This window comes from Zonotrichia leucophrys, chromosome 11 (genome assembly GCF_028769735.1).
Source record: "Zonotrichia leucophrys gambelii isolate GWCS_2022_RI chromosome 11, RI_Zleu_2.0, whole genome shotgun sequence".
NCBI lineage: Eukaryota > Metazoa > Chordata > Aves > Passeriformes > Passerellidae > Zonotrichia > Zonotrichia leucophrys.
This window is the reverse complement of record NC_088181.1, coordinates 18,383,922-18,400,792: the sequence shown is the minus strand read 5'-3', so window position 1 is coordinate 18,400,792 and position 16,871 is coordinate 18,383,922. Positions and strand designations below refer to the sequence as shown.

The 16,871-nt window shown below is 47.9% G+C and overlaps 1 protein-coding gene across 2 annotated transcripts; it reads left to right on the top strand.

Annotated features, from left to right (window-relative positions):
- Nucleotides 1–42: 42 nt before the first annotated feature.
- CMTM3 (CKLF like MARVEL transmembrane domain containing 3) lies at nucleotides 43–15,180 on the top strand. 2 transcript variants are annotated; one of them, XM_064723105.1, is made up of 5 exons: nucleotides 43–339; nucleotides 8,847–9,002; nucleotides 10,624–10,719; nucleotides 11,909–12,026; nucleotides 13,448–15,180. In XM_064723105.1, exons 1-5 carry the CDS (start codon nucleotides 229–231, stop codon nucleotides 13,474–13,476), a joined length of 510 nt encoding a protein of 169 aa, XP_064579175.1. In that variant the 5' UTR covers nucleotides 43–228; the 3' UTR covers nucleotides 13,477–15,180. The 2 variants fall into 2 exon arrangements, with proteins under 2 accessions (XP_064579175.1, XP_064579176.1); XM_064723106.1 differs by lacking the exon at nucleotides 13,448–15,180 and adding an exon at nucleotides 12,154–12,284.
- Nucleotides 15,181–16,871: the final 1,691 nt, after the last annotated feature.

The window sequence follows — 16,871 nt, the reverse complement described above, 5'->3', positions numbered from 1 at the left end:
AACTTTTTTTTTTCACGTTTCCGCAGTGTCACGATTTCCGCTTCCCTCCTTCAGAGAGAAAAAAAAAAAATTAAAAAAAAAATTCCACGGCCAACCCCCTACCCCGAGCCTGAGCCCGCGCCCAGCCCGAGCCCGGCTCGAGCTCAGCCCGAGCCCAGCCCAGCCCAGCCCGGCCCAGCTGAGCCGAGCCCGGCCCCAGCCCGCGCCCACCCCGCCCGCGCCGCGGCCATGGAGGACCCCGAGTCCGAGGGGACCGCACCGCCGCCGGGACTGAGCTCGCTGCTCCCCCCCCGGGAGTTCCTGCGCTCCCGCAAGGGGCAGCTGCTGCTCGCAGAGTCGGTAAGGACGGGACACCGGGGCCGGGGAGCTGCGGGAGCCACCCCCGGGCAGCCGGGACCCGAGCGGGCTCCGCCGGACCGAGCCGTCCCGGGCCGCTCCCTGTGCGGCTGAGGGAGAGGGGGCGGCGGCTGAGGGGAAAACTGGGGGAAAACAACCGAAGGCAGACGGGGGCAACAACTGAGGGGAAAAATGGGGAACAGCAACCGAGGGGAGACGAAGGGCAACAAGTGAGGGGGGAAAATGGGAGAAGACAACCGAGGGGAGACGGGGGCAAAAGGTGAGGGGAAAACTGGGGGAAAACAACCGAGGGGAGACGGGGGGCAACAACTGCGGAGAAACGGGGAAAACAACCGAGAGGAGGTGGGGGCAACAACTGAGGGGAAAACTGGGGGAAAACAACCGAGGGGAGAGAGAGGCAACAACCAAAGGGAAAATGGGGAAACCCGTACCCCAATGGAGGAACTGCAGGGCTGTCTCAGAGCATAATGGATTTAGTGTAATTCAGGCAGAGCACATTAGAAACCAGAACTTGTCACGTTAGACTTCCAGAACATTAAGTGTGTTTCACTATTGGGACCCCTTTTCGGTTAAAAAGCGCTTTGATTTCGTTTTAAGCTCTTTGTGGTGTAATCCAGTAACCATTGGGGCTGCGGTTTGTATTATCGGCTGGTGCCAGGTTAGGGGGCAGCCTGTCCTGAGTGTGTCAGGAAAGACTTTACTCATGAATTTATGATGTGTGACATCAGGCTGTCCACCACAGTCACTCAGCTGCTGTCCCCAGCCCTCCGGAGCCGCGTTTGTCACTGACCCTCAGAGGGATGTGCTTGGGCTGGAGAGCTGCCCAGAGGGACAGGCACCAGCCCAGGTGGGCACAGGGCCAGGGACACCTGGCCTGGATCAACAGTGTGGCAGCAGGACCAGGGCAGTGACTGTGGTGTGAGACTTTCTGGAATTTACGGGTAAAGGCTTAAACCTGGCAGCTGAAGCAGTACCCATGTGATAGGGAAGGAGATTGCTCACCCCATGGGGAGTGGGTATTTCACACCAAAATTTAGCTTCTGAATAAGAAGCTTGTTGATTGAAATTAGATGTTCAACATTGTTTTTGCTAGAAATAATGACAAATTCAAACACTAAGTTTGCTGGAGTTTTGGCAGCAGATAGTCAAATATCAGGACAGCCCAAACTGGCAGTCAGGTCCATGGAGCGCTGTTCAGATGTGCACTGTTCTGGTTCAGGGAAGGAAACCAGGACATTCCAGCAAAAGAAAGATAAGGAACAGACAGAAGGAAGCAGGATTGTCTGTGACCAGCTGGTGGGGACCACTCTGAGGGCTTGTGAGGCTGTGGGCACTGCCCTGTGGCAGAGAGACAGGAACAGCCAGATGTGAGGCTGGCTCTGAGAGGAAAAGCATTCACTCAGCAGGTCAGGATGGCTTCAGGGGTGGAGAAAGCCTCGGGCTGGGTAGCAGCAGGCCATGGGCTTTATCAGCTCCACCAAAAAAATGCCAGCTACCCCATCCCTCCTCCAGGTACCCATCACTCACACAACATGTGGAGTTTACAAAACCACTCATTTAGAAGATACCAGAGCCCAGCTAACCTGGCTCCTTTGGCATGTATTTTTGTTACATCCTATAACACACACTGGAATTTCCTTTACAAGCTTACAGCCACTAAATGATGGCTTTCAGGCAGCCTGGCTTTTTAACATCTCAGAATGATGACATATTGGAGGAGTACTGTTCTGGTCATGGGATCAGACTCACCCTTTGGTTGTCATAGAGAAGCACTGACGATGCCTCCTTGGAGTAATAAAAACTGCTCTGTCTTGACAAAACAGGGGTTTATCCTTTGTCAGGCCACTCAGGGCTTCCCAAGGGCTTGGCTGGCTGAGAGCAGCTCTGAAATCCCATCTGCAGAGAGCTTTCCTTGTGCTCCTTGCAGGCCGAGCCCACGTGCTCAGGACGTGGTTTCCTGGCAGTGGTTTCTCTGCAGTTGTCTCAGCTTTGCCAGAAGAAACCCTTGAAGACAACGCAGGCCCCAGAGTAAATGCAGCCTGTACACAATTAGAGAAATGCAGTGCCAAATAATTGAAGATGAGTCCAAGTTAAATCTATCATGGTTTAAATCTGTGTTTCATCTTTAGCTTTGTATTTCTCGTCTTGAATGTTTAATTTTTCCTCTGACACAGTGCTGATGTGGGGTGGGGTTGGGTTCTGCATAAATGTATGGAAATAATATTCATGGATGCACTTTTTGAGCAGTGCTTTTTGTTCAGAAGCAAAGTGGGGTGCTCATTACTGTTACAAATGTCACATTATTCAGCATCTTGGCAGTTCCCCAGAAATGCACTTTATTTCTGCAGCTCTCGAGCCGTTTTTGAAAATAACATTTCCACACAGAGGATCCTCTGGATGTTCAGGTGTGATTATCTCTGGTGCAGTACCCATGCAAACTGGGCATCTAGAGCAGGCCAGGCTGGGATGGAGCTGATAATAGGTAGAGGCTTAATTACCTCAAATTTTATTCAGATAAGGAAGATATCCTCCCCCCATCCCCTGATCCTTTGATCTCTACAGAATTACAGAATATTTGGGGTTGTATGGGGCCTCTGGGGAACATCCAGTCCACCTCCCCTAACCTGCCTGATTAATTTTTTATTCCACCTGGGACATCTGTAAAGACAAAGAAGCAGTAGCATCAAATACATTCATAAGCTTCACTATCTTTCATAATCCTGTTTATTTTCACTGCCTGCTCCCTCCATTTTCTAACCACCATTTTTAATCTTACAGGTCACTCTTTATTCCTTTCTATTCTCCCCTTTTCCATGCCACAGTTTCTTCCACACATTTTAGCACTCTTCTTAAGCTGCTGATTTTTCCTAACCACTCAGGTTGCTGTGCTGAAGGTCAGCTTCTCATCCTCACTCTTTTCCACCCTTCAGGAGATGAGTTTTCAGCTCCCTGTGTCCTGTGTTGGAACCATTTAGCAGCCGCTCTCACACTGGCACCAGAGCTTGTCTGGGCAGGATCCCAGCTGTGGGTTCTGCTGCTCACCTGCCTGTTCCACTCGAGCCCTTGTGGCTGCTTTATTGGCATCTCCTCAGTTCCTGAAGCCAGCATGCAGTGGCACTGCATTTTCTTTCAGTTTTATAAAAACGCGGTGAGAATAAATAAAATTGTGCCACCTTTGTGGTGACATAAAAGGATGTAGAAATCATTGTGCCTGTTTCTCTCCTCTTCTCCTGTCTTTCTCTGTCTTTCCAGTCTCCTCTGACCTGACCTTCGTAACTGAAACTCCAGATGCTCGGTGTAAACTCTCCTTGGAAGAGGCCCCTGTGCCTTTCTCAGGGTCTGTGGCCAGGCCTCTCCTGCAGCCAGTTCTGGAGGAAGCAGCAATTTCACCTCCTCAACAAGTGCAGCAGAGAAGTAGTAACTGAACAGCAGAGAGCACTGAGTGCTGCACTTTGTCTGTCTGACAAGAATACAAGAACAAAACGCACTCTTGCCCAGAAGGTGACAGTGCTGCCCACTCATAAAGCCTTGGGCAAAGCTGTTCTCTCCTGGGGAGGGAGGTGAGAGCAGGAGATGGGAGCAGGAGATGGGGGGCAGGAGATGAGGAGCAGGAGATGGGAGCAGGAGATGGGAGCAGGAGATGGAGCAGGAGATGGAGCAGGAGATGGGAGCAGGAGATGGGGCAGGAGATAAGAGAAGGAGATGGGGCAGGAGGTGGGAGCAGGAGGTGGGAGCAGGAGATGGAGCAGGAGATGAGGAGCAGGAGATGGGAGCAGGAGATGGAGCAGGAGATGGGAGCAGGAGATGGAGCAGGAGATGAGGAGCAGGAGATGGAGCAGGAGATGGAGCAGGAGATGAGGAGCTGGGCAGTGATGCCTCCCAGCATCCCCATATTCCCAGTGGCTTCCAGCAGGTCTGTTCTCCCTCCTCTGAACTCCTCTGGAGCTGCCATGACCTCAGCACTGCTCAGGCCTCCCTCCCTTCAGGGACACTGTGCTCTCAGCATTGTTTTTTAGGCCTTGAACTGCAAGCTGGTTGTACAGTAAAGTGTAACTTTGTAATGCCTGGCCACCCTAAGAACACAATATTAAGTAATAATTGCATGGGATTCAATGGGAAAGTTACTTTCTGAAACACAATACCCAAGAAGGGTTTTGTGTGAATGGGAGTGTACATAAAAGGTGCTTAGTGAACAATCAGGCTGCTTTTTTGCCAGGATTTTTTTTTTATTTTTTTGCCAAGCTGTGAAAGGTTCCTGTCCTGCTCTCTGCTGTATTAGAGCTTCCTTCAGTGCATGCAGATATTCCTGCCCTGTGGAGCTGGCAGCAGTCACACCAGCCTGGCAGCAGCAGTGCCTCAGGAAGAGCTCAGACTCAGCTGCTCTCAGTGCTCAGGGTGCAACCCCAAGTGAGGGGAAGAGAAAAAAGCTGTGTAAATACAAATTGACAAAACTGATAAAACACTGCTGCTTTTTTTTTGCCTCCCAGAAGCTGCAGTGCTTTCTGAAAGTGCTAGCAATGAACTTGCAATGGCATGCAGACTCTCAGACTTCCTCTCTAGCTGCTTTTTTTTTAAGCACAGATACAGAGCTCTAACAAAAATCAAGGTCCATTGCTTGACCTTTCTCTGAAGTGACCCTGAAACACACAGCTGCAGGAAAAGAGGTGCAGAGGTGCACAAATGTGATGTGCAGTGGAACATTTGACAGTCCTTGGAGGGGTCAGGGTATATTCTGAAAGGTGCTGTTGAGTTTTTAGAGCACCTTTCTGTTTGCAAGATGTTTTTCACGAAGACTTGAAGTCTGGAAAAGTATGTAGGTAGGTGTCATTATTTCTGAGTGCAGACTGGCACTGCAGTGTTTGTGTTGTGGGAGGGGAGGTGTATTTTTAAAATTTTAAGATAACATCAAATGCTTCAGTTAGTAGCAGTGCACTTAAATGGTCAGAAAAGGCACCTGCTCACTTGTGTAATTGAGAAAAGACAGTTATAGGTAATATCCAGTATTGCTTCAGGAGCCCACAGCTGTGCATTCCAGCTGTCAGAAGAGGAAATGAGAAACATCATCAAAACCCTACAATTTGTGGGCTCTTGTATTACACAGGGCTGTTCCCAAGCTACCAGGGAAGTTTGGCATTGAAATCCATGTCAGGGCAGTGCCAGGAGACAGAAAAGACAAAAAGCAAAGAGTGAGTGCAGTACCAAGGTGCAGTGCTATGGTCATCACCTGACAGACCTCAGGCACCTCCTTCCTCCTGATCCTCTGGCTCTTTCCAAGATCTGCCTCCCTCCCCTTCCTGTGCCTTCCAGCCTTCCCCCAGTGAAGGTATCTAAAAATACCATCTTTCAAATCTTCATCCTCAAAATCTGGTCTGTTCTTTTTTAGACATTCATTTCACATAAAATCTCGAGTGCCTCCAGAATGAGGAATGATGTGTAACTGCAGACCAATTTCCAGTCTTCAGAGTCTTTCCCCTTTACTAATACCATCAGTAATCTACTGAAATCAAAGGGTTCTTGTGAATCAAAGGTGCCTTTTTTTTCCAGAGTGCCTGGAGGTGCAGTTCTCCCCACAAGGGGCTGCTGCCAAGTGCAGAGCAGGACGGGCTGGAGTGAATCCCAGCCCTGAGGGTGGGAAGGTGGGAATGCAGTGCCTGACCCTGAGGGCTGAGGAGCAGGCAGCAGGACACTGCTGTCATCCACCACCCATGCAGGGCTGCTTTGAACAAGTGACTGGCCTGAGAACCACACTTTAAAATAAACAACTCATATTTCCCCAGCTTCTCTGGGTCAGACCATGTAGAAAGCTGAAATGCTCAAGACTGATGTGTGTCTTCAGCAGCATCCCTGGCACAGAAGCAGGGATCCCATGGCACCCCAGCCCCTGGGATCAGGGGCTCCTTGGTGTGTTCCTGCTCCTCTTTCACCCTGAGTCTGATCCTCACACCTGCCCAGGGCTGAAAGGAGACAGCAGGAGCCTTCCCTGGCACAAATTGCCATAAAGCTGATAAGAACAGACCACAGAGGCTCTTCCTTTCACTTTACACCTCGTCAGGAAAGCTTTTTTCTCAGTGCAAAAGCAGTCAGAGCCCAGGAGTTACTGAGCAAAGAGAATGGAGATCAAAGGCATCTCTGCTGTGCAGCATCACCTTACAGATCTGAAACTTGCCTCTCTGCCTTCCCCTTGCTGCTCCAGTAGAATGGATTATTTAACAGTGCATTTAATCCTCTCTTAAGAGATCACTAGGTTTAGTTCAAGTCTAAGATCTGCCATTGGAAGGGTTGTGGTCAGTGGGACCTGCCCTGAACCCATCACCTGTGCAGCTCAGCCATCACACACCTGCCTTAGCCACACAAAGGAAGGTATTTTTTCAACACCAGAACAAAAAGAAAATGTCATGTATAGATGGTGATTTCTTTTTATTCCAAAAAGACAGAGAACCTAAATTATGTTCCAGAAATGCAAGTGAAGCGGATTCACAAAGCAAGTGGAGCCTTTTTTCTTTGGGGTGGGAAGGGAATAGGTGCCGTGATGGGAAGAAGGAAGTTCTCTCTCCTCTTAGGAGTTGTCAAGCTCTGATAAATCCACTTCCCTTCAAAGAGTTCTTACCACTTTTAGCTCATAGGAAGAAAATACTACACTAAGGATGAGATACAGGGAATGAACTCCCTCCACTTTATGAAAATAAGAAAAACCTGCAGAGAGGCTTTGTGAGAGAATGGGGTAAACATGAACAAAGGGGCAGATATTGCCAGCCAGCAGGCCCATGCAGAAATGAGCTCTGTAAACTATCCCAGCTCAGTTTCTAGAACCAGTGAAACAAGAACAATGCATAAACCTTTAAGATAAATATAGTCCCTTACTAAAAATGTCACATCCTCTCTAGCCTCACCAGCCAGTCCCAATGGATGGAAACAGTTTGTTCCAGCTGTTAGCATCCTGCTCAGGCACTGACTGCTTTCCCCAAAACACAGGCTGAGAATAAAGGCTTGGTAATTAATTACACCAAGAAATTATTTCAGTGGGATTGAACTGCTTCGTTATACCGAGAAATTATTTCAGGGGGATTGAACTGCTCAGTTGTCCCCTAAACATAAAAGGTTTTTTTGAACCATGTATTTGAGGGTTGAATGACCTCTCATAGGAGTAATTACCAATTAATAATTATAGGAGCCTTATCAGTCAAGTGTAATGATGATTTTTTTCTGAGGTTCAGGTGGTCCCCAAGAACCTATGGTAGCAGCAAACAAAGAAATCCACAGAGCTGAAATTTAATGTGGCAAATGCATTGATTACCTTTGCAGGAAGCTACATCTGCCTTTAGATGCATCTGGGGGAAAATAATCCATTTATTTTCAGTGCTGTGTGAGTGGGAATGTCAGTGTCCTGATTTGGAATTAGAAGTTAAAAAAATCTTTGTAATCTACTGCTCAGTCTGTGCTCACCAGAAACGTCCCTGAGCTTTTGGAAGGCAGAGATTTGGCTCCAGGAGGAAAGGCTGGGCAGAGCAGCCCAGGTGCAAACTGGTACATAATAATGTGTAATTCTGCATCCTGCCCACTTTTGTTACTTCAGGCTAATTTGATTGAAACAGCACCAGTTCCCATGCAAGGCAGTGAAACAGGAGGGACTGGAGCCTCTTTTTGGAGGGGACCAATCCCCAGTACAGCAACTGAAAATGGTCTTGAGCTTCTCCAGGGCTCCCTCACCATCCTCTTATACAAACACAGTCCAGGAGTGTAGGACCGCACTCTGGCACTGCCTGGTTTAGGTGAAAGTGCATTTTCTAAAGTTGTTTTCCCATTGTGAAACTTTCTATTTTGAACCATATTCTAAAGGTATTTCAATTGAGTGCAGAAAAAAAAAGGCCATTTTTCATTATTTACTAGTTAGGAAACATTATGGAGATAAACAGAAATCTATGGGAGCTATCTGTCCTATTACTCTCTAAAACAGCTGCCATGCTGGAAAACTGGAACCAGACACTTCAGAAGTCACAGAACAATTAATTCTTGGCCCTTTTCTATCCATCAGCAGCAGACTTTATTCTTTCAACTCCAAGATTATACATGCTGAGTTACTTCAGGCTGTCTGAGCACTGATTTGGGTTTCAAATGAGAGCTGTCACAGCTGAAAGCTTAGAGCTCTGCTTGCCTGGCAACACCCCACTCTATTTTCAGAATTATGTTGTCAGAGCTGTTTACAATCCAGAGCAAATTACTGACTTGGAGAGGTGCAAATCCACCCAGCGCTCCGGAAAAGCGATTTCACACACGTGGAAATAAACACCCTCACTTCAGATTTATTCTGTGCTCAACAACAAAAATCATTTGGCCCAATGAGAAATAAAAAAAGTAGGATGCTGAAGGTATGCCAGCAACAGCAGCAGCCCTGACAGAAATACACAGGGAAAATAACACTTCAAAGCTGCTCAGCTGCCTACGGCTCTGCTGTTCCATGCAAATAACTTCGAGTTTTCCCTCTACTTTAGGTGCTGTCATTTATCATCTTTATCTGCTATATTGCATCTCTAGCAGCTTCTTTCATGATGGCACCACTCCTAGAGTTTCTGCTGGCACTGTTTCTTTTTTTTGCCTACGCCTCCAAGCTTAATGAGAAGTTTAAAGGAGTCCACTGGCCTTTGGCGGTAAGTGAGATGTGCAACAGAAACCTTCAGGTTTAATTGTGAGTGAGAGGGGAGGGAAGGTGCCTGGGCAGGAGTTCAGGGTGACTGGAACAATTTTGCTGCCCTCTTAGAAACTTGTCCCTGCTGCCTCTGCTTCAGAAGGTCCCAGAGCACTCTAAGCTGTGCTCTGCTCTGCACTGCAGCTTTTTGAGTGCTGACACAGGGCATGGCTTTATCAAAGCACAGAATGTGTGCCCAATTCCAGGCAGATGGCTTAGGGCCAGCATCAGCCCAAGTCTGCCTGCTGGGGGCTCCTTATTGCCACCCCTGCAGAGAGGGAAGCAGGTGTGTTGTTGATAATGGGCAGACTTGTGAGGCTGTGATTGAATTCTCGGGCAGAGTGACACCCAGAGACAATGTGAGCTGCTCTGGGAAGGGGCAGCTCTGGCCAGTTCATGCTCACAAAGGAGCCCAGTGGCTGCTGGGGCAGTGCTGGGGCTGCAGGAGAGCCCTGGCCACTGGATGGCCCTGCAGTCTCAAATATCACTGCAAAGGGAGCAGCTGCCTTTACTAATACTTCAAAGACCCTTTCTGATCTTATCAATCTCGATTCTCTTTTGGTACCATCAGTAGTTCATTGCACTGAGATTTGAATTTGAGCTCTCAGTGGATAAAACAATATCAGTGACTTTGGCTATGACTCTGCTCAGCTCTCAGCTGGTAATCTCTGTTCCATCATTTTCCCATTTTCTACATGCATCTGGTTCCAGAACTAAGACAAAAAAGGCACTTGTGTGTTTGTTATGGCCATTACCATAACATATTGCAGGCACACAATGCAGATAACTGACCTTGTCCTGACTTCAGAGGAGTCAGGTTTCTTGCAGGATTTGTGCTTTGAGACAAATCTTACTCCTCCATCTGCTCTGGAAAAGCAGAAGAGCTAATTGTGAACAGAGCTGAGGGTGCCATTATTGCAGCCCTCATGATTTGGATGTGCCCTGGACACAGCTCTGTGTTAGAGCTCAGTGCAGAGATGTCCCTGCTGGTGTGACAGGGCACAGCCCAGCAGGACAGATCCCAGGGGTCACACCAGGCACGGCCTCCTGGGGACATGACAAGTACAAATCATTCCAGCACTAAACCAAGGGTTTGGTTCCTGAATGAGGAGTTGCACAGACAGCTCTCCCTGGAGGTCACCACGCAGCCCTGCATCCACAGAGAGACAGGCACCTGTTCCCACAGAGCTGGGACCTCCTCAGCCTCTGGGGCCACAGCAGTTCTGCTCAAACACAAGGTTTTTGAGGCATTTCAGATGATCTTTCCATTAAAGCCCTTGCTGTGCTCCAAGGCAAGCACCCCACACAGCCCTCCCTAGGCTAAAGGGTCTGCCTGGCACAGGCAGGGTGGCAGCAGGATTTATCCAGCACCTTTACCAGCAGAAGTTTCTGCCAAGGTTCAGCTCTTCTCTTATTTAGAACTATTTCACAGATTAGCAGTTCCTCCTGTACAGCAAACCAGGCTGTGCTCACACGCCAGCAAAGGCACTGATGCAACAGCAGAGGGGCTGAGTGTTGGTTCCCAGGATGGGTTAGAGGAAATCCTTGACCAGTCTGAGAGGGCACCGTTGCTTCTTCCCCAGGATTTCGTGCGCTGTGTCACCGCTGCCATCATTTACTTTGCCATCTCCATTGCTGCTGTCTCCAAGTACGGCGATGGAGCATCGAAAGCAGCAGGGGTGAGTAGGCATCAGCTTTCCACCTAGGTGCTGTGCTGAACTGAGTGCACTTCAGTGCATGGATGCACTTATAAAACAGTTCAGATATCACCCCACTGCAAGTCATAGACGTTTCTTCAATTAACTGAGAATTAATTTGCCTAAAGCAAAGAAGAAATGGTCTCTTATTCAGAAAAACATGTCTTGAACCAATTAATAGATTTTCACCCTAACAGAGCTGCTCAGTGTTAACTGTACCCTTAGGGAAGGCACCTGTTCTGCTTTTTAATTTTACTAGCTGCTCCTGAAAGGAGTGTCAAGATCCTTGAATGGAGGGAATAATAATAATGATGATGATGATGATGATGATGATGATAAAAAAAAATTTACTCGAACCTGTAACTGCTTGGGCCAGTCTAAATTAAGTAATTTCAACCTCCTGCCTCTCCTGCTTAGTTTTATTTGGATGAGTTGAAACAAGAGCAGTGTCATTTTACCCTCCTGCACAAGGACTGCCCAGGAGAGAGCCTTCACCCATCAGCATTTTGAAATACAGAAATACAATACAGCCCCTGCATCTACAATTTGACTCTAAGCATCAATAATGTATGCAACATAAATAAAATTTGCATAACAATTTTTTAAGCTTGGGAAGATCAGGGCCCAGTGGTGTGGGCCAGCAGCCCTTCCCAAACCATCCCACAATACAAACCCAAACCTTGTTTAATCTTTGTCCCTGCAGTGAGCAATGGAGTGTGTTCAGCCCAGGCTCCTCTTCCAGCACCCAGCTTGGCACAGCTCTGCTGCTCTGTCACTGGAGAGAAAATTCCAGAATCATTTAATCTGTCTAGTTCACTCAGCAATAGACACATCTCCTTGCAAAGAAGTGGAGAATTATTTCCCAAGAAATGGAGGTGATTCCTTGGTGGCAGAGGTGCCCTGGGACAGTGGAGGTGCAGGAGGTGCCAGAGCCCAAGAGGGCTGCAGCCTGGGGCAGGGATAAAGACACCCCTGGTCACCTCTCAGGCTCCCAGAGCAGCTGTAATTCAGGTGACACCAATGTCTCACAAACCATTTCTCCTCCCTGCCTTTTTGGAAAGGCACGGGCCAAAAAAGCCATGGAGTTTTTGCTGTGTGGGTTTGGTGGGGTTTGGTTTGTCCCTGACAGACTGGAGCTGTTGTTAAGCAGAGCATTATTTTGCCCTTTCAGGTGTTTGGGTTTGCAGCCACCATCGTGTTTGCCATTGATTTCTACATCACCTTCAATGACCTGGTCACTTTCCTCAAGCAGGGCGGCTCCGATTCCCCCGAGGGGCACAAGACAGAAGGTGGGTGAAATTCCCTGCTTGTCACACGAGCTGCAGGGTGAGATTTCCCTCTCCGTTTCACCCTTTGCAGGGAGCAGGAGCTCTTGCTCAGTAAGAGCAGTTTCTATTCTTGGTTTGTCTGCCACAGCTCTGCTCGGTTAGGAAGCTGCAAATGGAATTCCAGTGATTTATGAAGATAACCTGCAAGCCAGGAATGTGACGTTTCTCAGAGTTTCACATCTCACTTTGAAAAGCCCTAGATCCAATTTTAGAAATCACCATGCAGTACAGATTTTCTTTCCCTATTAAAATGTCTTGTTGTAAAAATAAGGAAACTTCTACCTTTTTTTCTTTGTAACTTATAATTAGCATCCATTAATCCACAGCTTTTTGTGTCCAAATAGTGCTTTTCTCTTTATCATTTCCTTATCATGATTGCCTCTTATCATCTTTGACCATCTGTGGGCAAATGACCTTAAAATCCAAGGGTCAAACAGCATAAAATTAACAAGGTTGCTATCAATTTTTTTTCTATTCTACTTCAGATCAGACAGATCTACTTAGGAGAAGATAAAAAGAAGGTGTTGGGTGTTCAAAGCCAGTTCAGGCCAGGACAGGGGTAGTTGTTCTGTAGTTTCCAGGAGCCCAAATCAGGCATCATGTCCCTGTGACTCCTTATTGCACCCACATGGATTAAAAAGACTGCTCCACACTTAAAAACAAATAAAAAATATCCCCAAACACCTCATCTAAAACCCCTGAAAAGCCAAACACCCAAGGTGTGTATGGTATCCTAGGAGGGGAACAGCAGCACTGACTGTCTCTTCTGGGGATTTTAGTAGACTGTTAAGTGTTTTTTCAAGCTTTAGGCTGAAAAGAGAGACAAAGGAAAAAAAGAATAAAAGGAACAGGAAACAGATTGTAAAAGCTAAAAACTGAACTGCTCTCAGAAGATGATCAGGTGGCAAGGGTGCAGAATTAGGATACAAATAGGTTCTAATTCCCCTGGAGATGGAGGCACAAATGCATAAACTCACAGAAGTGCAGTGACACAGATTTGTGTTGGTGTTTGTGGCTGTGCAAGGAGGGCTCAGCCCTGCAGCCCCAGCCTGTGTTTGCTCAGGGGCTCCTGAGTGCTGAGGCCCGAAGGATGGAGCTCTGTGGGCCTGCTGGGGTTGCTCAGCAGCTCAGAGCTGCACACAGCAGTGCCCAGAGCAGAAGGATGCCAGCAGGGCCTCTCAGCAGCATCTCCCAGCTCCTTCAAACACCATTTCGGGTCCCACACCTCAGCAAGAGCTGTCATTTCCCAGAGGTGTTCATTCCCAGCCCTCTGTGCCCTTCAAGGCACACCCTGTCAGCACAGCCTCTCTGTCCCAGCCAGAGCCACAGCTGGGGGATTTCCAGTTTGCATTTTCACTCTTGTTCCTTGTTTCACCCCTCAGATGAGGACTCCGACTCTGACTCAGACTGAAGAACCAAACACCAACCAAGCGTGAAGGGAAGATGATCAAGCACTTTCCTCCTTGCTGAATGCACTGCCAATTGAAATATCCCCTCATTTCAGCCCCTTTCCACTTCACTGTTTATGGAATCACCAGAGCACAGACAGGGCAGTGATGTGGAAAAGGAGACTACTCCCAGTGCCATTGAACACTCCTTGGCAACTATAGATCCTACAGCAGATCTGTGCAAACAACACAGCTCAATTCTCTGTTCCCCCTCCCCACCCAGCACATCCATGTCCCAAGTAAGTGGGAACAGCATTTGTAACATTTACAGCTTTTAATGTGCTTTCATCATTCCAAACCTTAAACACTTAGAGCTTTTATATTTCTTGACATGCCAAAGAGGAGAGGTTTGGATGCCTGTTTGTATTTTTCTTGATTAACTAACAGTATTTCTTTATCCAGTCTGAATACTCCCAAGCACTGAGGGCAAGGAGTGCAGTTAACACGTTGGTTTCAGTGCCTTTGTATCTCCTGCCTATCTGTGACAAGGAAAAGTGACAACTGGAAATCTGCAGCAAGAACAAACCTCAAAGTGTAATGGTGCTGCAGGGCAGCTGGCTCATCAGACCTTCAGTATCCCTTGTTTTAAGCTGCTTGCATGGAGCCACATCCCCTCTGCTGCAGTTTCACCACAGGATGGGGTGAGCAGGTGAGGCAGCTCTGGGCAGCCCTGTCCTGTTTTTGTGGAAGCCCTGGGAGTGTTTGCACAGCCAGGGAAGGCAGGCTTGGCAAAAACCTCCAGCAGGACCTGCCTGGAGAACCTGCAGGAGTTTGTGCCCCAGGCAGCAGTGCTGATGTCCTGCCCCGTGCCATGGCCACTGCTGCTGCCACACTGAATGATCCCAGGCCTCAGGAGGGCAGTGCCCCCTCCCCACTGTGCAAAGGCCAAGAAACCAACCCCAAACCACAGAATGTCTGCAATGAACTCATCTCCCCAGCCCCCTTTTTCAGTGTGGTTGAGTGGGGTGGGTTGGGTTGGTTTTTCTCCCCTGGAAGGATGTGATTTATCTTGTGGTGGTGTATTCCAGGGAAAAAGCCCAGGTAGCACAACCTCCCCTGGAATATCTGTGTCCATTTATAAACCTTGGGAATGCTTGGGAAGAGCGTGGCACGCTCCTCACAGGTGGCATCACACAGGTCTGTGGCAAAGAAACCTGCATGGGTGTTTTAAAAATGAATACAGTGCCAGAACAGGTGTGATTAAAATGAGAGCAGATGGTACTAACAGAGAAAGTGAAAACCAGGGATGAAACAATAAAGGCAGATTTCCTTTGGAATCAAATCAGCTCCAGGTCCCTGTGGCAGCTGGCAGCAGGACAGGGGAGCTGGCAGGGAGCAGGGCTGCTGCTCGGGCTCAGAGCTGTCCAGCAGGCACTCCCACATCTCCTGCTTCTGACCACTGACACAGTCAATGCAGAACAAGTGGGACAGACAGTCTCTGATTGATGAGAAAGATTTCTTTGAACCTTTTCCTGTATAAATCCCGTGTTTCTCTCCCTTCTCTTGTCATATTTTACTGGCACACACTGTGATGTTCAGGGGACCTGGGCTCATTTTTGTACTTGTTTTGTATTTCTCTTTTTTTTTAAAAAAATGTACTGCATGTCACAGCTGGAGACATGGTTAATATTTAGAAACCATGCTGGATTAAACTTCTTTTAATAGAAGTGTTGGGTGTCTTTACTTACTTGAAGACCTGATTTTGCCTGCTTACCTGATTTTGGTGCTTTGCCCAGCACAAGGGACTGTGGCTCCAGGAATCCTGAATCTCTACTGGGGAAGGGGCACAGCACAGAGCCAGCCCTGGGGACCAGCCACAGGTCAAACCTCTTCCTTAGGGCATGAGATGAAAAAATTTACCCAAGAATTTGTTCTAACTATTGAGTAGACATTGTGGATTCAGCGCTCTCTCTTGGCAACCAATAACCCTGTAAACAACAAAGTCCCCTTTGGGTTCATCCTTCACACACCCAAAATATACTGAGGTTTTCTGGTCATTTGTTCCATGTTGGTTTAAAGTAATCAGGCAGCAAACAAAATGTTCATTAGTTACTTCAGGACTGCTTTAGCAGCTTGCAGTGAGTGCCTGCAACCTTACAGGTTTTTTAGGCCTTGATGGCTCAGATTATTTCAAAGCAGTTTGTTCCCAGGGCCAAGCACTTCTGTAAGATCCCTTTTGTTAAAAAAGATCTGTTCCCATGACTGAAAGAAAACATAGTTCTGTATCTTAGGGATATCATTTCAGAAAATTAGATTTAAAATAATGACTTCAAAGCCAGCGTGGATTGGGGTGGAAGTGCTGACTCAGTCTTCTGCCCATATTCTGCCACAAATACTGCACCAAGTTCAGGCTCTGGGGCACGTGGAGGAAAAGTCAGCTTGGCTTTTTGGGTTTTTTATTTGTTTGCCTGTTTTCAACCAACAACATCAGAAGGGTGCTGGGAGCAGTCTGCAATTCAGGAGACAAGCACAACACCCCACCTGCAGTGTGGAGCCCAAGTGAGTGCTGACTCATGGCCTCCTCAGACACCTCTTTGCAATCACAGTCACTCTGTCCGTGGAGGAGCTGCTTCCAAAGCCTCCAGAGCCCAATCCCTGCCCTCACTGCGGCACCTGGAGCTCCTGGGCCTGCCCTAGAAGAGTTTCCAACCCCAGGTGTGGATGAATCCTTGTAGGAACAATGCCAGAAGTTGCCACGGACAGGAAGGGAAAGTGGCACCTCAGGTGAGTTCACTCAGCTCTCACCTGCCTGGAGGGCTCTCTCCCTCCTACCAAGCTTTTCCATTTACCTGTGGACTCATTCAGACTTGTGCAGTGATTTTTGGACAGGTGACACTAAAGAGTTCAAAAGACCTTTCCAAGGAATTCAAATACCTTTCCAAGTAGCTGGTTTAGATTCTGACTGAAGTAGGAGGCTCTGTTATCCTTTGAACACTGTCCATTACTCCACCTAACTGTGCTTTTCACTTGATGCTGTTTGAAGTTCCTCAAGTCCTCAGTTTCCATCTGGCAGTCACTCCCAGGATACCAGGGAAGAGCAGAGCATCTCAGCTGCTGTGCTGGAAAGCAGAGCACAGCTGGATGCTCCTGCCTCCACTCATTGTCCTTCTGCTGAGGAAGTTCACTGGGCACAGTTCTGGTCAGGAATAATAAATCATTGAGGGGCTTCACCCCAGATTTGCACCAGGACACAAAACAGCCCAAATGCCACAAGGGCAGAGCAGCCCCACCTGGCCCTCCTTTAATCCTCAGAGAGGATGCATCAAGGAAGCACAAGAACTTTAGGTAAGCACTGAGAGTGTAAATCTCAAGCATTCCAAGATGCTTGAGACACCTTTTTGCGTGGAGTATTGGCTTA